Raw genomic sequence first — 17,762 nt, forward strand, 5'->3', positions numbered from 1 at the left:
TAGTGCCCCTTTCCCTCTCCCCAGCCCTTCCTCCCCCCCCCAAAAGGAAGTAAATAATTACAAACAACATCCTGTTTAAAAATACTACCTTGTTACTGGGCTATGTTCTTGTTTAGCTGAAATAGATACCCTTTTCCCCCTTCCCTTTTTGATCAAACTTGGCTATAAAAAAATCACAAAGAATTTAGCTTAGTGTGGCATTATTATTAATATAGAAAACATCTGGTTCTGTGCTATGCTATATTACATCTGTGATCTTTATCTCACTTCTAAGTATTTTCGTGTATTGTTGTTATGGCAATGCATGAAGATTGCAGCTGTGTGAATTTATTTTGGTGAAATGCTGATTTGAGAAAAATGTAAGGGGTTTTTGTTTTGTAGGTAGTTTTTTTTTACTACACAGAACATACTTAATGGAAATTGCGTGGGGTCTAGACATACCCTATTCGTGTAGAGAATAGCAGAGAATTAACATTAAATCAAAGAAATACAGTGCACAGTCATGCATTAAAATAACAAATTTTATTAGCACAAGTGAGATTGTTTCATTTACGTGAACTTCCAGCTTATCACTGTACAAAGACAGGTAACAATTTTCTAGGGATTTGAGAAGTTTCACAGTATTCTTGTCTTCCATCACATAAGCAGTCATCCACTTGGCTTTTCTTTCTCTCTTTTCTCAGTGAATTACCTCATTGCTGCTCAATAAAATCACTGAACCGCTCAGCTGTATCATCACTAGTCGGTCTAGCAAAGAAAACAAAGAAAGAGAAAAGATTCAGTGGTCCAGACCCTGTAGCAGAATTGACTTCTCAATGAAATCCTTTTTTGCTAAGACTGATTCTTTCCGATGTTACATAGAAACATCTGAACCTTTGGAAACCTTTTTTTTATTCTTAAAATGCATTATTGCACTCATTGTTTGTATTTATTTTAATAACATCTTTATTTATGAACAGATATTCTTCTGCAAAACATGCATCAATTGTTGAACAATATACACACACACAGAATTTAGTATTAAAATTACTGTGTGATTTATTGTTGGTTTGTTTGTTTTTTTCTTTTTAATTAAGGGCCTTGAATAATGAATGTGGTCAATCAGCAGGATTGCCGGATGGCATGTAAACTTGCTCACAACTCAAAAATTCCCATCCAAAGTTATGGGTATTGGGAACCAGGCAGCTTCTCAAAGCCCAGTTGCTTTAGTGAGAAGAAAGTGCAATATTTGCACTGTAAATTTGAGGCATCCAGGAGAAACTGAAATCATTCAATACTGAGGCAGAATTGCAGTAATCCAAGTTAAATCAAAAGCTGCAGTTATTCTTCAGATTTGGTAGATGGGGTTATACTTCTCTGTCTAGCTGGAATATTAACAGCTTTTTGTAGCTTGCCATGGACAAATTCCATCCAATGCTGAATTAGATCAATGAAAATTCCTTGAGAAAAATTAACAATTGTATATGATGTAGTTGTGTTTGGGTTTTTTTATATCTGCATTGTAGCAAGCACATTACTGCTATTGGTCTAACAGCATGTGACAATAAATCAATACTGCATAATATTCTGCCTGCTTGTCTGTTAGCTACAACTATAGGCACCTCTGAAATCCACATTTTGTGCACAAAGTTTCGCTTAGTTTTCTCTTGAGAGAAAAATGTTGGTAGTTGACAAAAAATGAAAAAAGACATGTTTTTGATACACAGATTCAAATATAAAAAGTATGATAGAGGGCAGCCTATGTCATCACTGTATTTGAACAGTCTTAGTTGTCAGAGAGCCAAAAGTTAATCAAGCAGAGAACAGTTGAAAACCTCATTTAAAGAAATCACATCTGTTTAGGGGAAAAAAAACCTGAGGCATATGCTTCAATTTCATTTAAACTGTAATCCATCCAGTGGTTTACATCGGTTAAAAAAATATGGAACTTTTCACACCTCTTTAAAGCACAATTAAACTGTATTTAATACATAATGTGTTCCGAATATGTAATACCTTTTCTGAAATGACTCACAGATGATTGATTTTGTGATTCTTTATCATACAGCCTTCCAAGTCCTTTGAATTAATTTGTATATTAATCATAGATGAAATTTAAAGGAAAAGGTGTGGAAATGGTGTAAATAGATGCCAGAAGCTTCAGTGGAACTGTCAATTTATACCACCAAGCCAACAAATTTTGCAAGGGAGGAGAGTTTTCTCAAGCAGTAAAACAAAACCTTACAGATAAGAAAATCTAGTTCAAGGACTTCAGTCACAAAAGTTTCATATAAGTTTAGCCTTGCTGTTCTTGGATGTTTCTTATTAAATTGGGTGTCTCCCCAAAAGACTGTTGTTAGCATGGCATAACCCTGACAATATGACCATACTGCCCAAAGTTTGAAGCACAGTGGTAAGAGTACTGTGTATGAACTATGGAGGACAACCAGAAATATTTCAGGGGGTTCTCACTCTTTCATGTATGAAGAGGAGCCTAGTACTCCACTGTGTGTCTATAATGACTACTTGTGTATTTTAAATTCTAGCTGAACATGGCCTCTTCTGATTTTAAAGTTCTCTGTGACTTTTCCCCATCTGATGTTGGGATTTAAAGTCTGCCTTTATGCACTTTCTGCTCCACTCAGATCCTTTAACATCAGGTTTCTTTAGTAAACATAAATATATGAGAATACATGTGTATACATTATCTGAAAGACATTTTAATTAGATGATCACATAATGTATACCATAAGCCACATGCATCAATTGGTACATAGAATGGTTGGTGCTCATTTAATAGCAGCTAGGTAGTGTTTTGCTTGTTTACCTTTCAGCTAGAACCTAACCAAATTATAAACAACTGGAAATTGGGCTTTATGGATACATTAGGTATACAAAACTTGCCTATTTTATGTTAGCAAAAAATACACAGATTATTCCCAAAGAATGTCATGACTGTAAACCAAGAGAATTCATTTACAGTCTAACTGAACTACCCTATTCCAGTGTGGTCTTGGGCAAAAAATTCTCTGAGACCCCCAGCTGTCTTCCTGCAAAATGGGAATGATTTTACAGTAGTAGAAAATCCAGTTGTTATTATTAGGAGTTGCCCAAATATTACAGTAATATGGTGGGTGTAAATATGCACATCATGGTCTCTTTCAATGTGATATATTGTATCCATTTCACATTTTCTGGGTCTAACAGAGCACTTTTATGAATATTTTTTCATCGCTAAGTGAATAGATGATGAAAGAAATCAGAGGAGGAGCATACACTCAAAAAATGAATTTTCTGTTTGATATGCCCTATGTCAAATGGAGCTATTGGACAGCATCTCTTGATGACAAGCTTTTTATAAATGAATCAGAGAAATAAAGATTGAAAAAATATGCAGCACTGTTTGAAGTGGAAATGATACTGAATACTTTTCAAGGAACCCCTTGTAATAGAGTGATAATATATATAAATAAAAATCCTCTCAAATGTTTTTTCCTATTATTATACAAGTAACTGTGTGTGTTTTCATCCTGATTTTTTGAGTTGTTCTATTCTTTATTGATTCTACAGGTGAAGCACCTTTATTGCTACAAAATTTAATCGTGTGTTCATCCAGTCATTCTGTCTTGTTGCAGAGGATCTTGATGATCTAAGAATGGAAGGAGTAACAAGTGTGATGTCTTCTGGGAGCAAATTCAATCAAACTCGAAGTGCTCATACGTCTGAGCCTCAAGCAAAGGTCACATTGAATATCTGTGCAAGATGTGCCAGGTAAAAAGCAAAACAAAACCAGATCATGCTAACCAATACATTCTTTTCCCCAGGTTTTCAGCTATGTGTTGTGCTTATGGGCCAGGTGATAACCTCTCCTGTGCTAAAGAAAAAATAATTACTGAGCTACTGGCTACCCTATGACCTCTGGCATTTGGGTTGTGCAACTTATGTTTATGCTTGATATGTCGCATCAACAATGAATCAAAGAACATAGTTAGTCTTAGGCCTTACTTCACAGCTTGAAACTATTTTAAGCCTTTCTGTCTCTGAATTTCATTAGTTATTTGAGCTTCTGTGGTTTTTCAGGGGATGAATCAGGGAATTTAAAGGTTCAAATCCAATTTGAAAAGCACCTGTATAAATGAAGATTTAGTTGCACAGGTGCAGTTCAGGATTTCAAATAGTTGCTTCTTAGCACTTTATAATCTCATCCTGTTTCACCTCTGAGAAACAATTTAATCAAGTTGAACCCCTTTTTATTGTGACAGCTGGAAATAATTCTTGCATTTACAGTATGAGGGCCAAATAAACAGGTCGCTATTCCTGTAGCCGAGTCAACTTGAGAATGCAACACTAACAGAAACCCCTTAAATTTCCTAGATGCATTCTTCTATGTAGACAAAAGCTCATTTGGAGAAAGGATTTAAGCCTGTTTAAATGACAAAAATAGCCTTCTCACCCTTCTGTTAATGGTTCAGATTAGCAAGAACAATACAGAGGCATGCCAATTTTATCTGCCTGCCTTTGCCAATGGCTGCTCTATTGTGTAGTTTGAGAGGGGATTAGCCGCTTGTAAATAAAAAGCAACCTGTGGTGAAATTAAGTCAAAAGTTTGGCCATATGCCACCCTACGTTTCTACTTTTTTCCCATTTTGCTTGTAAATTACTAGTTTTAAAAGGCACTTATGTAGGAAGAGGGGCTTCAAAACAGTTTGTGATGCTCTGGGAGTGTATCTACAGGCATATACCAAATCACTGGTGCAATAGCATCTCCTTAGCAGGGTTGTGGAGCCTCAGGGAACTTCAGCTCACAGTACTGTCAGAGCAGAAGTGACTGGACAGCCTTGTAATTCTAGAGAATTTTGCTGTCAGCAGTGTGGCCTTATGCTTTAAGAAAAGAGCAAACACACTAGTCATGGGATTCTTCCCAATTCACTGGGAACAAATTGCTTATGTTGTAAAATGTTTCCAACCAACTAGCTACATGAAAATGTGGCACCTTTTTCAACTGGCATTGGTTGTCCATGAATTAACAAGTAGAAAGGTAAGGAAAAATAGAAATGTTAAGTTTTCTACATGGTCTTTTTGAATTTACATAAAAACTTGTATGGATTACTATGAAGGTTAATTAAATTTTAAATTCTCTAAAGTAGCCGCTAACAGCAGGTGCCAAGATACTATATATTCTCTCAATCCTGCACACCAGGGAACAAAGGGCTCAGATCTTGAGCCAAACCTAGCAACCTTGGCTATTGCTATTGTTCTTTAACTAGCTGTAGTATATGACTCTGCAGTCTAAAATATGATTTGTGAGGCAAAGATCTCATAAAATGCCCTTTTGTCACTTCACTTATCAGAGAATGCAAAGCAGTGCTTTATTTCGCCTATACACCTTAATTTCATTCCCTACCCTGTTTAATGAAGTCAGCGAGCAACTGCATGATACATACTTGACTGTGGTTCTTTTCACTCTTGTTGCAGTTTAGGAGTTTCTTTACACTTTGGAGGAATCAAAAAAATATAGCATCTCATCAGTAGCAAGGGAAGTCAAAAGAGAGAAATGGGTATTGCTGTTGTATTCAGTAGTGATGAAACTAGCGTTTATTCTTCAAGATGATGAAGTCTATCTATTCTTTTGAAGCGTTCCTTCCTTCTTACTGAGTCTGAGGACAATTTTCCACTTTTACTTCAAGAGAGAGTTATTAGTGCAGTTAGCTCTCTCTTTCGATACCTCCACAGCAGATTTGTCCAGTGCCTTCTTGTAGCAGCTGAAGTAGTGGGTGGAGAGAGTTGCATGAAGCAAGTGGCTTCAAGGACACAAAGTTAGGTGTTTTACCTGTTTGATTCCAAGAGCAATTCAATTTTCTGTTACTTGGTGATACAGCCATTGAAAATACCGTGCTATAAAATCACAGCCTGAGTCATCTCTATGAAAGATTCTCAGTGTTGGCATTTATCTCCATTGGTATGACAAAGCCTAGTATTTATTGTAAGGTCATAATACAGAACCTATTAGTATATTTATTTATTTTAGAAATGATTTTTTTTTCATATACTCTTCTCTAAGTAGTCTTGTGTGCTGTACAGTTTAGATAGATAGAAATACTATGGGATTTGATTGTAGGCACATTTGAATACAGTTGAAAAACAAGTCAGTGTAAGTTGTTGTTATGCATACTTTTGTTTACAATTAAACAGGTGTCTTTCCTCTTAATTTTATCCATTTTTTTTGATTGTATAAAGTGATTTCAAATGAATGGAGCTATTAATGGCAGTAGGTGTTCTGCAGATAATAGGGCTTGTCAAATCAGATTACCAAATCAGGTGTGCTGAAGGTATTTAGCTCTCTGTAGGAGGAATATGACTTTTTACTTGAAATTTGATTGGCGGAGTTCCAAACGTTAGGAAACATGCTTCTTGGCTCAGACGAAAAGTTTAATTTTACTCTTGCATTTCCATAATCTAGTTCTTTCACCTTGCTGTTTTTTTTTTTTTTAAATGCTCTGCTCTGATTACTCTCCAGTCAATTTACCTTCTATGATGCCTCCTCCAGAAGGTTTCTCGCTTCTGCGGAGATGTTGGGGCTTTTCTGAGAGGGATTTATTTAAACAATTAAAGGAGTTCCTCAGTACTAGCTTTAATGTAATTTGGCTTAAATTTTTGGGTCTCACTTGGAAAGGACAAATAGTCTTATCAAAGTTCCACCCTCCTTCTTCATTAAAATTGTGTGTAATTTTTTAGACCCTTCTGCTACTAGGATTACATTTTCTTGCCCTACATCATTAGAACTCCCTCGTTATTTGAGAATTAGAGAGAACAGGTCTATGGCTATGTGTAGGGTACTTTAGCCTGAGAGGAGTGCTGGTTTAATTCTGTATGCCATTGAGAGAGCACCTGCAGTAGGGTACAGTGCAGCGATATGTCTTATCTCTTCTGTGGCTTCTATAGCTTCCTACAAATGGGCTAAGCATGGGAGTACAGCGACCTGTGAGATGAATGGACTAAACCGTTTCCCCCATGCTGACATATTTGCCATTGGACTTCATTTAACTCCAATTTAGCTCCTTCCCTTTGTACCACTCAAATATATGGGAAAACCAGGACCCAAATTCTAGAATGTAGTAATAGGAGGACAATACTAGCAGCTTCTGGTTCCCTCTTTCTCTGTCAGTACAGCCTTATTCCTTTGCTAGTAACTGGCATTTAGTTCAAGCTAGTATCAAATGTCCCATGTAGCTGGTTTTCTGGGACATTCACTAGGCTGTTACTCTGCACAGTAATAGTTCTTCCCTTTGAACTCCCCTATTCTATTTCTGATGCAGTACTTAACACAGTGTCAGAGGAAGATCTTAAAAAAAAAATGCCAAATGGGAGTGACTATAGTTAGACATAAAATCTACTTTGTTACAAGGCAAATTAAATCCAGTTTATATTGTGGGGAAAACCTGCAATGCTGTTGAGGCACTGCATTTGGCAAAACATTCTCCCTTGCCTTAAGTCTCTTAGACAAAAGTAAGAGCTTTTTCATGAATCATAAGAAATGAGACTGAGAATGGACAGAATTTAAACTAGAGTAAAACCCCCAGCCTTTTAAGGTTTTGGGTTTGGTTTTTTTTAGAAACTGGTATGTAACCTTCGATGCTGATAATTTCACCAATCATCTTCAAATAATAGATAGATAGAGTTATCACAGCCCAGGTCAGTAATTTTAATAAAAGGTAAAGTTCCTTACCCAGACTTCTAGGAGGTAAAGATGGGGGATGGGGGATTCTTTCAAGCTGTCACACCAAGTTAGTTTTTACAGCTTATGATTAAAAAAACCAAAAAAATCTCCCCCAAACCAATCAAACCCCCCCCCCCCGCCCAAAAAAAAGTAAAACACAGAGAGAGGAAAAGAGAAATAAAAGGAGGGGGTTAATTCTCCTGGAGGATAAATTGGTTAGTAGACTGGGATATAGCTGTAAGAAACAGAGAGCTTACTGTTTTCTGTGTAGATGTTTCACACACGATGAGCGAAATGCAGATGGATAACAGCTTTAAGAGGGTTTTCAAATGGGAAAGTAGCTACAGAACAATGTTATTCCCATAGTTGCTCTTGGAGTACAGTGCAAGTTAAGCAGCATATTAAGTCATCTAAATAAAGGGGTGACATCATTCACAAGGTGGAACAAAACAAGGTTTATAGATACAGAAAAAAAGACTACAAAACCCCCAGTATTTGGAAGGTTTGCTTTTTGCTATTTAGTCCAGAAAATTAGCAAAGACACTTTTAGTACAACTGATCTGGATTTAGATCATTTGAGCAAAATTATTATAATAAAAATTCCGTCTTCATCTAAGGGCACAACAAGTGTGACTGACTTAGAGAATAGACTGACTCATTCTATAACACGATTTCATGAATCCTTTCTCACATACAGGCAAAACAAATGAATTTAAGGTTTGGCCGATGAATCATAAGACACCCTTGTACATAAGCAAAATTCATATGGGTTAAATAAAGATGTAAATGACAATTTGTAAAAGCCAAACAACAGTTCCATATTTTCTCATGTATTGTGACTTGCACACTGAGCATTTTGCAAGAATTTAATCATGCATAAGGTATAAGATAATATTAATGTACTATTGAATGAATTTTAGATGGTTTTCTTTTTTGTTGTTGTTTTTTTGGTTTTTTGTAGGGACCACCCATTAGCCTTGTATGCCCACTGCCATGCTCAAAAGTTAAATCTTGTTCTTGTGGAGTCTTGCCAATGCATTCCTAGAAGTAAGAAGCTTTTTGTTTTTAATAGCGCAAGGGCTGCATTCATTCTTCTTAACATCAATAGAATACAAAAAAGGGGTTGCATGTGATTAAAAAAGAAATGGGATTATAGAAAACATACTGTGCCACAAGCTTGAAGGCTTCTGAACAAGAATGTTGGGAAGGAGCACTAGTCGCATACAAATGTAGGTTTGAGATGCAATATTTTAGTTACTATTTTAAGATTAGCTAGAGCAAAAGCACAATGTCCTAAGGCCTTTTAACATATTAGAGAAATCAAATATATAGGTGTAAACAAAGTACATCTGTACATTAAAAAAGTAAATGTGGGTTTTCTAACCATCACCATTGGGATGTGGATTATAGTTCAAGTGTAGTAACTTGTGTGCTTGAGCTGCCAATGTAAAATAAATAAGATGCTCTTTGCATACTACCATTTATAGATCCTCCAAAACTTGGTTTGGAAAAAATACTCAAAAATTCGCATGTCAGTTTGCCTTGCCTGTGTAATCTTCATTGTTGCCCTGCTCATCATCTGTATCTGACTCCTTTAAGATGTCTCGTCCTCCAAACGATCTTCAAGTTAGCTTGCTTATTTACCAAGACCAATTAACTTTTCTTTAAGTATCTGGGATTTTTTACAATATTTTAATAAGTCTGGTTTTCTACAGTGTGGTCTCCACCATTTCCATGTGTACTTGGGACATAATCATATAAACTATATGGTATTATGTGAAATTTAAGAAACACATGTAGGTTCTCTGACATAGACCACTGGACTTTGAGCAGATCTTCATGACATAGAGCCATGAGGACCATGAATGTGTGTGGGAGGAGACAAGAGAATTGAAGGATGTAATTTGTCATAAATTGCAGAATAATGGAGGAAAGAATGGAACTGTTGTCTGAATTGGCCATGATGTATCTCTGTAGAAAAGAACAGGAACTAATTGTTTGGTTGGGGAATTCTCTGGTGTTAATCTAGCTTTGACCATTTTAGATTCTTACAGAGTAAGAGTTTGTATGGAGATGCTTCATCTGAGTATCACAAAGCTATAACAATACTAATGAGACTTGAGGTCATTAAGAAGCATTTGGTGGAAAAATTGATAATGAGCTGTGCAGAAAATAGTGTCTGAAGCTTGACAAGTGGATCGCATTTAACTATCAAAAGCAGAAAAGCTGATGACTGTAAATAGAGAAAAAACTGCTGTTAAACAAGCCATGTTACTTTATGTACTGTCCGCAGACAACACTACTGAAACTTCAGACAACAAAGAGAAAAATTAATGAAATTAATTACCCCTGTGAGGAAGATCATAAATACTGACAAAAGACCACATTTAAAAAGCAGTTAAAGATGATGGGCTCCTGGAAGATTTTTTCAAGTGAAGGAAGGAAGCCTAGTGAGCTTCCTCAACTTCAGCTGTGCACTAGATCCCTTCTTTATTGTTTATGGCTAGTCTGATCTCATTGTCATTGTGTTCCCTGCACAGAAACCATTGGGATGGCTGACTTGTCTCTTGAAACAGGATGGGTTCTCCTATCTTGTCCAGGCACGTAATCCCAGACTAACTCCACAGCTGGGGATGGGAAGGTGTCAGGGAATGGGTGCTGTATCATGCAACATTGGGATAGAGTCTGATCAGGTAGGGTGCAGAAGAGGGGCAACCTCTAACATCCCATATAGATGCCATAGATCCTGAAAGAAGGGAGGATGCAGAGTTTGCTGCTGGTGTGGTTTTTAACAGGTGGTCTAGGTTTATGTTCTGCCAAATTAGACCAAGCCATCGCTGTAGATGCTTCTGCTCTGTTTTCAGCAGACTGCTGTTAAAGTCTGAGTGTGAAGTATTTCCCAGGCTGAGCCATTTTGGTGTGACTCACTAAAGGGAGTAGTACCTTGAAAATGCATGCAGGACTAAAAAGTGTTAAAACTCCATGGACTGTTTTCCCCTTATCCTGGGCATATGTAACAATATGTGGTGTCTGGGTGAAATGATAAAAGGCTATGCCTACATTGAAATCTGGCAGGGAGATTTCTGCTTGTGCAAAAATTCCTTAGCTGCTACATGAATTGTCAAAACTATTCAGTGATAGCATCTGCAGATGCTAATTTAGAGTTGGTTCAGGTATGTTTACATGAACTATAATCATCCCTTTAACTGCAGTGTTAATATAAACCAAGAGGTGATGGAATTAGATAGAAGAGAACCTGTTCACTGGGAGTATAAATTTATCTGTTCCTAACAGAGTTAGGAGTAGAGCACTGTGTATGTGACTTCAAAGGATGTCTTTAAATTCCTTTTTTTCTTTATAGACTTTATCTTCCTTCCTAATTAAATGTTTTGTGGGGAATAACCTACAAATAGTGGATCCTGGAATGCATATGACTAGAAATTGGGAATTGAGGAGAATAAATGATAAATTCTGATATAAAAATTGTGATATAACATGATATATCTGTTTGGAAAACCTAACATTAAATTTCCTCTTTAGACCTGACCGATAGTTTTGATTCGTCTTTCTCCTGGCTTTCTTTGCTATTCCCCCAAAATCTGTGTAGATTAAATGCATAGTGAATATTTCATCAGAGCAGAAGGTACAGAGCATCCAGATCACCTGCATCTGAATCTTTTATTATGTTCCCCACTAAGTTCCATTTTTTCTGTTTTTTATTGACCACTTGATTTTGAGTCATTATGACCCCCTTTTCCCTGCTAGCTTTATTCTCTATGGTGAATTTTAGGTAAATTTGTCCTTTTGTACATTTAAATGGCTTTTGATTTGTCTGGAGTGCAGCCTTTTACACAGAAGTGTAACAAAGAACCCCCTAGGATTTGTATTTTTCTTATTTGTGGGTTTTATAAAAGTTTTTAGTCTTTTTCAGTGTGCAAATACCTTTGAAAGATGTAATCTTTTAAAGGAAACAGCTAATTTCTGCCTAATCATGCAGCAGAAAGGTAGGAAACAGGACGATATGTCATACAATTTATATTTCTAATTAGTCAATAATACATGGATGTGTCAGAAAGAATAACCTCTCAAATCCTCCATATAATCCCTGGTTTGGCTCTGTACACTGTAATGTAATACTGGGGAATGGATACAGGTGTACATGTGGTTTGGTACATGTATTTGCATAAAGAATAGTTTTTGTATGTCTGCCCAGTAGTGGTAAGGCCAGCTTAGTGACTCAGTTTCTGGCAGAAACTTCTGGTTTATTAATATTCCTGAAATCTGGGAACGAATTACTTCAAAGTACCAAGGGAAAAAAAATGTTTCCAGACTAAAGTGGTTGGTACAGAAATCATTTTGGGGGAAAAATTCTCTGATTGGAGTTCATGCACAGAATATTAGGAAGTTTATGTCTTCAAATGTTACCAAACTTTTTGATTCTGTATACATATTTTTTTCTTTCCCCTCTTGCATTTCATATTAGCTTTCTGTCTGTGTACTGCTATTCTTACAGAGGAGAAAGCACTAAACGTTCCAGATGACTCGTGTCACTATTTTTCATTCTTTTTTTCCTTTATTTTCTTTTTTTGAAACCTTAGTTTTATTGGACCTCTTGTTTCAAAGAGCTGAATTTTCCTCATGTTTGTTTGTGCTAGCTTCACAGACCTTGTCCTAAACAAAGTGTTTTATTTGCATCTTTTTCCTTTTAAGAGTGGCAAACAAGCAAATGAAACTCCGTATAGTAGTGCTTTATAGCTTTTAAAAATATCCTTTCACTTTGGAAAATTGTGGAGAAAACACATATTTTTCCTTTTGCTACTTAGAACTTCTTATAAGATAGAAAAATGAAAAGAATTACAAGGAAAGAAAAAGTTGTGGCAAAAAAAACTAGTAAAAAAATTTTCATTTGGCTTTTTGGCTGAGTTGAATCTGGGCAGTGATTAATTTGCCCAGCTTTGATGCAAGAGTTTTACCAGCAAGACCACAATAGTGTCTTCATTGTCTTCTCTTGATTTTGTAAGTGTTAAATACAGCTAAAATAAACCACTTTATCTTTCCTTTTCTGGAGTGGTATACCAATTTGGTGTCTTGTTCTATCAAAAAAATAGGAAAACAGTAAAGAAAAAAATAATTCAGAAAATTTTTTTACTGGTCCTAGTGGTTATCAGAGACAGAGAACATAAATTAATTTTTAAGAGTTAGTAGGCTGATTTGCTAAGTTGTCAGAGTAACACACTGGCTTGCCTTTTCTTTCACTGACTTGCATTTCTGTTGAACATCTTACTATATGCAAAATAGAGAATATCTGTGTGATTTCAAATGATTTTTTGAGTTCGTGGATCTAAGTTTGACCTCTAAAATGCACAAGATATTATAATTTTTAATCCCAAACCTTAATTAGTTTTATGGCAAACTCCCAATGAATGTGTCTTTCACAAGAATGGCCAAGGTCTCTCTATTTTCAAAATCTTAACTGTGTCTTGGGAAGGGAACAATATAAGACAGGAGATTTATATCAATTGCTCAGACAGAAATCCCAGGAGGATCAGACTTCTTTCCTCCCTCTTTTTTACCACAGTTTCCCACTGATAAATCCATAAAGCAATAATTTCAGACCTATCAGAAGTTTCACAAAATACTATGATAATAAAAACATCATCTGTTATTAAAAGTTATGTAAGGTGTGAAGAAACCAGTATTTTCAGATGAAGCATATATCTCTTTAAAAGGAACAGTGTGTGTCTGTGTCCTTGCATTACACAGTATTTTCAGATGAAACATTTTCCTCTGAATTTGATATAACAGCTATTGTATTTCCTTAAAGGCTGCATGTGTGGGGTAGACTTGTTGTTTTTGACATAAATAACTGTCAATCAGCATAAGAGAAATGGAAGAACTCTGTTTGAAGGAAGGTAAGTGTTTGCATGTTAGTGAAAATAGACTTATACTTGAAACGTGTGCACTAGATACATAAAATTTGCATGTGAATTGCATCTTATACATACATACATACTAACGTATTGTTCTCATGATAGGACTGGTTTGGGAAATGTGGCACCTAGTGTGCCAAGTTCATCTGGAGATAGCCCTACTATAACTTTACTGACAGGGAATTAGTATCTGGTTTTGGTTATGAAGGAAGAATACAGTAAAAGATGCTGTGAATTAATGATGTGTCACTAGAACATCTTTTCTAAGAACTATTGTTCAACAGTAGCTATATTTTTTTTTAACTCAGGCTGGTTGTAAAAAGATGGAATTGGTATGAGGAGGTTGGTACACTTGTAAATATTTAAAAATGCTGTTGAGAAATTCTAAGAAAAGTAGACTTAAAGGATTTTTTCATTCTTTTGCATGTACTAGTCTTGATTTGTAATAATGAAAGCAGTAGGAGCATATCTGAAAATGAAATTAATATTATTTTGTCTAGTCTTGAAAAATATTGTACTGTCTTTCAATTTAATAGAGGGTAACATCCATTTCATCCTGTTCTTCATTTCTAGATCTTGTCAAGACATGTCTGTCTTTTCCCCTACAAAACACATTTAACCCCCTCAATAATTTAAAAAGACAAGTGCTTTCCCAAGCCTTTCCCCTTCCTTTCTCCTGCTCTCTTTGATGTGTGCTTTGCAAGCTAATTCTTTACTGCAGTGTTTATAGATTCTTTCTGTTTGGTGCTACACTGTGATGTATATCAGCAATAGCAGTTGCTTCTGGATGCAAACGATACAGGGAGGAAGTCAGGAGATCATGGGCTTGGGGAAGCTTGCTGGTCATAATTTGAGGCTCTGGATAACAGTTTAATATAGCTCTTAAAGACACACATGCACACACACACACAAAACTCTTTCACAAGTCCTAGAAAAAATGGTTCACAGAGGAAGAAAGAGTGTTAAGCCTGAAAAGACTGACAAAGACTGTAATTTTTCTCCTGTGAGATAATGGTTTGAAGCCAGCAGCAGATAAAAGATTGCCATAAGAATAGCTTAATTCCCCATCTTGTAAAAGGATTAGATAATTCAGTCTCTTTATGGATTCCTTACTCTGGGAAACATATTTCCACTTTTGGTTCTCCTCAGAAATAGCTGCAGAGTGTACTTATTTAAATGCACAAAGGCCTGCATTCAGACATTTTGAAAGGCAAACAGCACACAGAAAAGATTATGTTGCAGGCTGTGTCAATGTGTAAGTTTTGCTCAGCAAGTGGATATTCTAGTTTTACCGGCTGAAAACATTCTGGTTGTGAATTATGTATTGGTGATATGGAAACTTTCCACAAAAATCTTCAAGACTAACTGGAAAATAATGCTTATAATTTGCAGAAAGAGAATAGACTTCAACCAAAATCCATTTTTAACTGTAGTTTTTCTGAATTTTCAAATAATTTGGTGTGTTTCAGTGTGCATGCACTTGGTGTCCTTAAGAAAGTGAGTGCAAAAGTAAGAAACAGACTGTGATCTGAATAGTATCAGTGAAAATGGAGTTATTTTAGATTAACTGTATCTTAGATCAGGGTGAAACTCAAAGAATATGAATGCTGTATATCTCACATAAATAGAATTGATGGTAGTAAACTCCTGCCTGAGAGCCTTGCAGCACTTCTTTGAAATGGATTTAAATGAATTATAAATCTCTGTTGGGGAACATGCTGAATATGTCACTAAGTTTATATTCCTACATTTTATTCAGAAATTTTGTTAAATATCCCTATTTATTCATGTAGTCTTATAGTTTAATTTTGGAAACATCTGCCATCCTGGATAGTGTTCTGCAGGATAATCTAATAGTCCTCATGCTTCATTTCTCTTCAATGCAGAAGCTTCCTGTATTTTGGTCTATGGTGAAAACAGAAGCTATGACACTGATTTTTTTAATATAACAAGGTGACATGCTGCAGAGCTTTCCCATTATTACTTCAGACTTGAGAGGTGCCAGCCACTCTCATTACTCACTGAATTCACAATCCTCTGTTGTTTGCCCTCATAGATCTAAGACATTTTTCTTCTGTAGTTTATTGATCTGAAATTTGTATAAACTTCTTTTAAAATATAATCTTTGTTAGGAAGCTAGAGTATGTAGCTAAAGCAGATGGAGAGTTTTACCAGCAAGAGTACTTTGCCTGTACATTGTTTAGTAATATTTATTTAATATAATTTTACCATAATATTAACTAGCATAGTCTATACTGGAAAACTGCCATCTTTTTGTCTCCGTACCTGTGAATACACTAAGAATTTTGCTGGCACAGTTTTAACATTTTTATTTTTGTAAAAGACATTAGTAGAACAAATGGAATAGGTCAGAAATTCCTGGCTTTGTATTTAGGTGCTGGAGAAGCTTTGGATTTTACACCAGTATAAAAGAGTGCAGAACTTGTGGAGACAGTAAGTCAAGGTACATGAGATCAGAATTTGGATCAGTATGTTTGAAAACAAAGAATGAAATAAACTCACCATATTATAGGCAAGTCAGGACAAATGATTATAAAGCTTGGAGTACTGTTACTGGTGTAGTGTTGAGGTTGCTAGGGAAAGGTGCAAGAAAACATTCAATGCAACCTAAAGCATGTGGGGGCTTTCAAGACTTTTGTTGTCTGATCTCTGTTGCTATAACTTCCCTGGAGTTATGTATTTGTTCTAGGGAAATTATAACTCAGTAGAACAGTGATATCAGAGAGAGATGTTAGATGTAGATGTAATGTTTTAAATTACAGAAGGGAAGCAAATGATTTGAAAGAAAAAAAAAGGGAAGTCTAATAAGTCCAATTTATCCTTCTCTTCATCTGTGATTGAAATTCCCTTTAGTTGCCAAAGAAACATCATCATGTTATATTTTTAATAAGTTTCTTTTGTTAATAAGTTCATGATATTCATTAATCTTACAAAATATATGTTACAGTTTTGGATCCAAATTAATAACTACTTCATAAAGAAACTAACTATAAATCACTGAAGTATCTGTTGGGATGTTTTCAAGAGCATCGTTAACCTACTTTGAAATAATTTAAGCAAAATCAGTGATTCAACATGCCAAAATCTCCTTAATTAATATTCTAATACAAACATGACATTATTTCTGTTTTTCAGAGTTGAGAACTTTTCTTTGCGGCTGTAGCCTTAAAAATGTACACTATCTTGAGTGAATATGAAAACAGCTTTACTGCTCTTTTTGCTGAAAGATTTAAGGATTCTTTGCTGAACTTTCCCCTACTTCTCACCATATTTATCTAAAAGAAGTCAGCTGAGTCTAGCAAAGCAGATCAGGAATTTTCCAATGAAATGTGTCTTCTTTAGGAAATAATGATTCACAGAAACCAAAACATTTTACAGAAATTGTCCAGATTCAACAAAATTTAGCTGACACAGGGCAGAGCAGAGATAAAGGCTGGAGCTGCAATTCTCAGACATGTAATTTCCCACTTCCTTCTCGGGGAGTGCCCTTTACTGTCTTGGAGCCCCTGGAGGAATTTTTCTTTATTAGTAAAAAGCCAGCAGAAGCATTTGTATTGTCTTGAAATAAGAGGTTTTCAGGATTTCTTCTCATGTGGAATTTCAAAGTTTCTGTTGTTGTTCACCTCTGGGGAACATCAGAATTTGAGCAAATTTATCCAGCTCTAGTTCGCTATGTTTAAAAAGAAAAAGAAGTCCCATAGTCATGTACCAGAATTTGAAGGCCAGCCACATACACAGTAATTCTGTAACTCGTTGCCTGTAGTTTTTTATTTGGGAATTAAAGGAGAGTTTGTCCAAAAATGATAACCCTTATTCTGTTTGGGTTTTTTTGCTTCATTTCTGGAAGGAATAGAATGGGAATTTGGTTATCTGAGTTCAGTGACGTATTTCTGGAAGACTATGTCGGAATAGTATTAATCTAAGTATAATCCCAATTCCTCTGTCTGTGAGTGAACAGTCATCCTCCTCTGAAGGTGAATCTCCAGTCCTGTTTAGTATTTGATTTGACACAAAAATTTCCTAAAGCACAACCTCTACTATACAGTAGCACAAGGCAATTTATGATGCACATACTTTGCATTAGTAGTCTACACAAAGAACAAATACTAAAGAGC

At 35.7% G+C, this 17,762-nt stretch overlaps 1 protein-coding gene across 2 annotated transcripts in view; it reads left to right on the forward strand.

Moving 5' to 3' along the window:
- Positions 1–17,762, forward strand: part of C3H8orf34 (chromosome 3 C8orf34 homolog) — a 180,146-nt gene that overhangs the window by 115,763 nt on the left and 46,621 nt on the right. For both annotated transcript variants that reach the window (XM_069779489.1, XM_069779490.1), the window contains one exon: positions 3,615–3,750. In XM_069779489.1, coding sequence (XP_069635590.1) covers positions 3,615–3,750 — 136 coding nt within the window. The remainder of the gene's footprint in view (positions 1–3,614; positions 3,751–17,762) is intronic.

This window comes from Haliaeetus albicilla, chromosome 3 (genome assembly GCF_947461875.1).
Source record: "Haliaeetus albicilla chromosome 3, bHalAlb1.1, whole genome shotgun sequence".
Classification (NCBI taxonomy): domain Eukaryota; kingdom Metazoa; phylum Chordata; class Aves; order Accipitriformes; family Accipitridae; genus Haliaeetus; species Haliaeetus albicilla.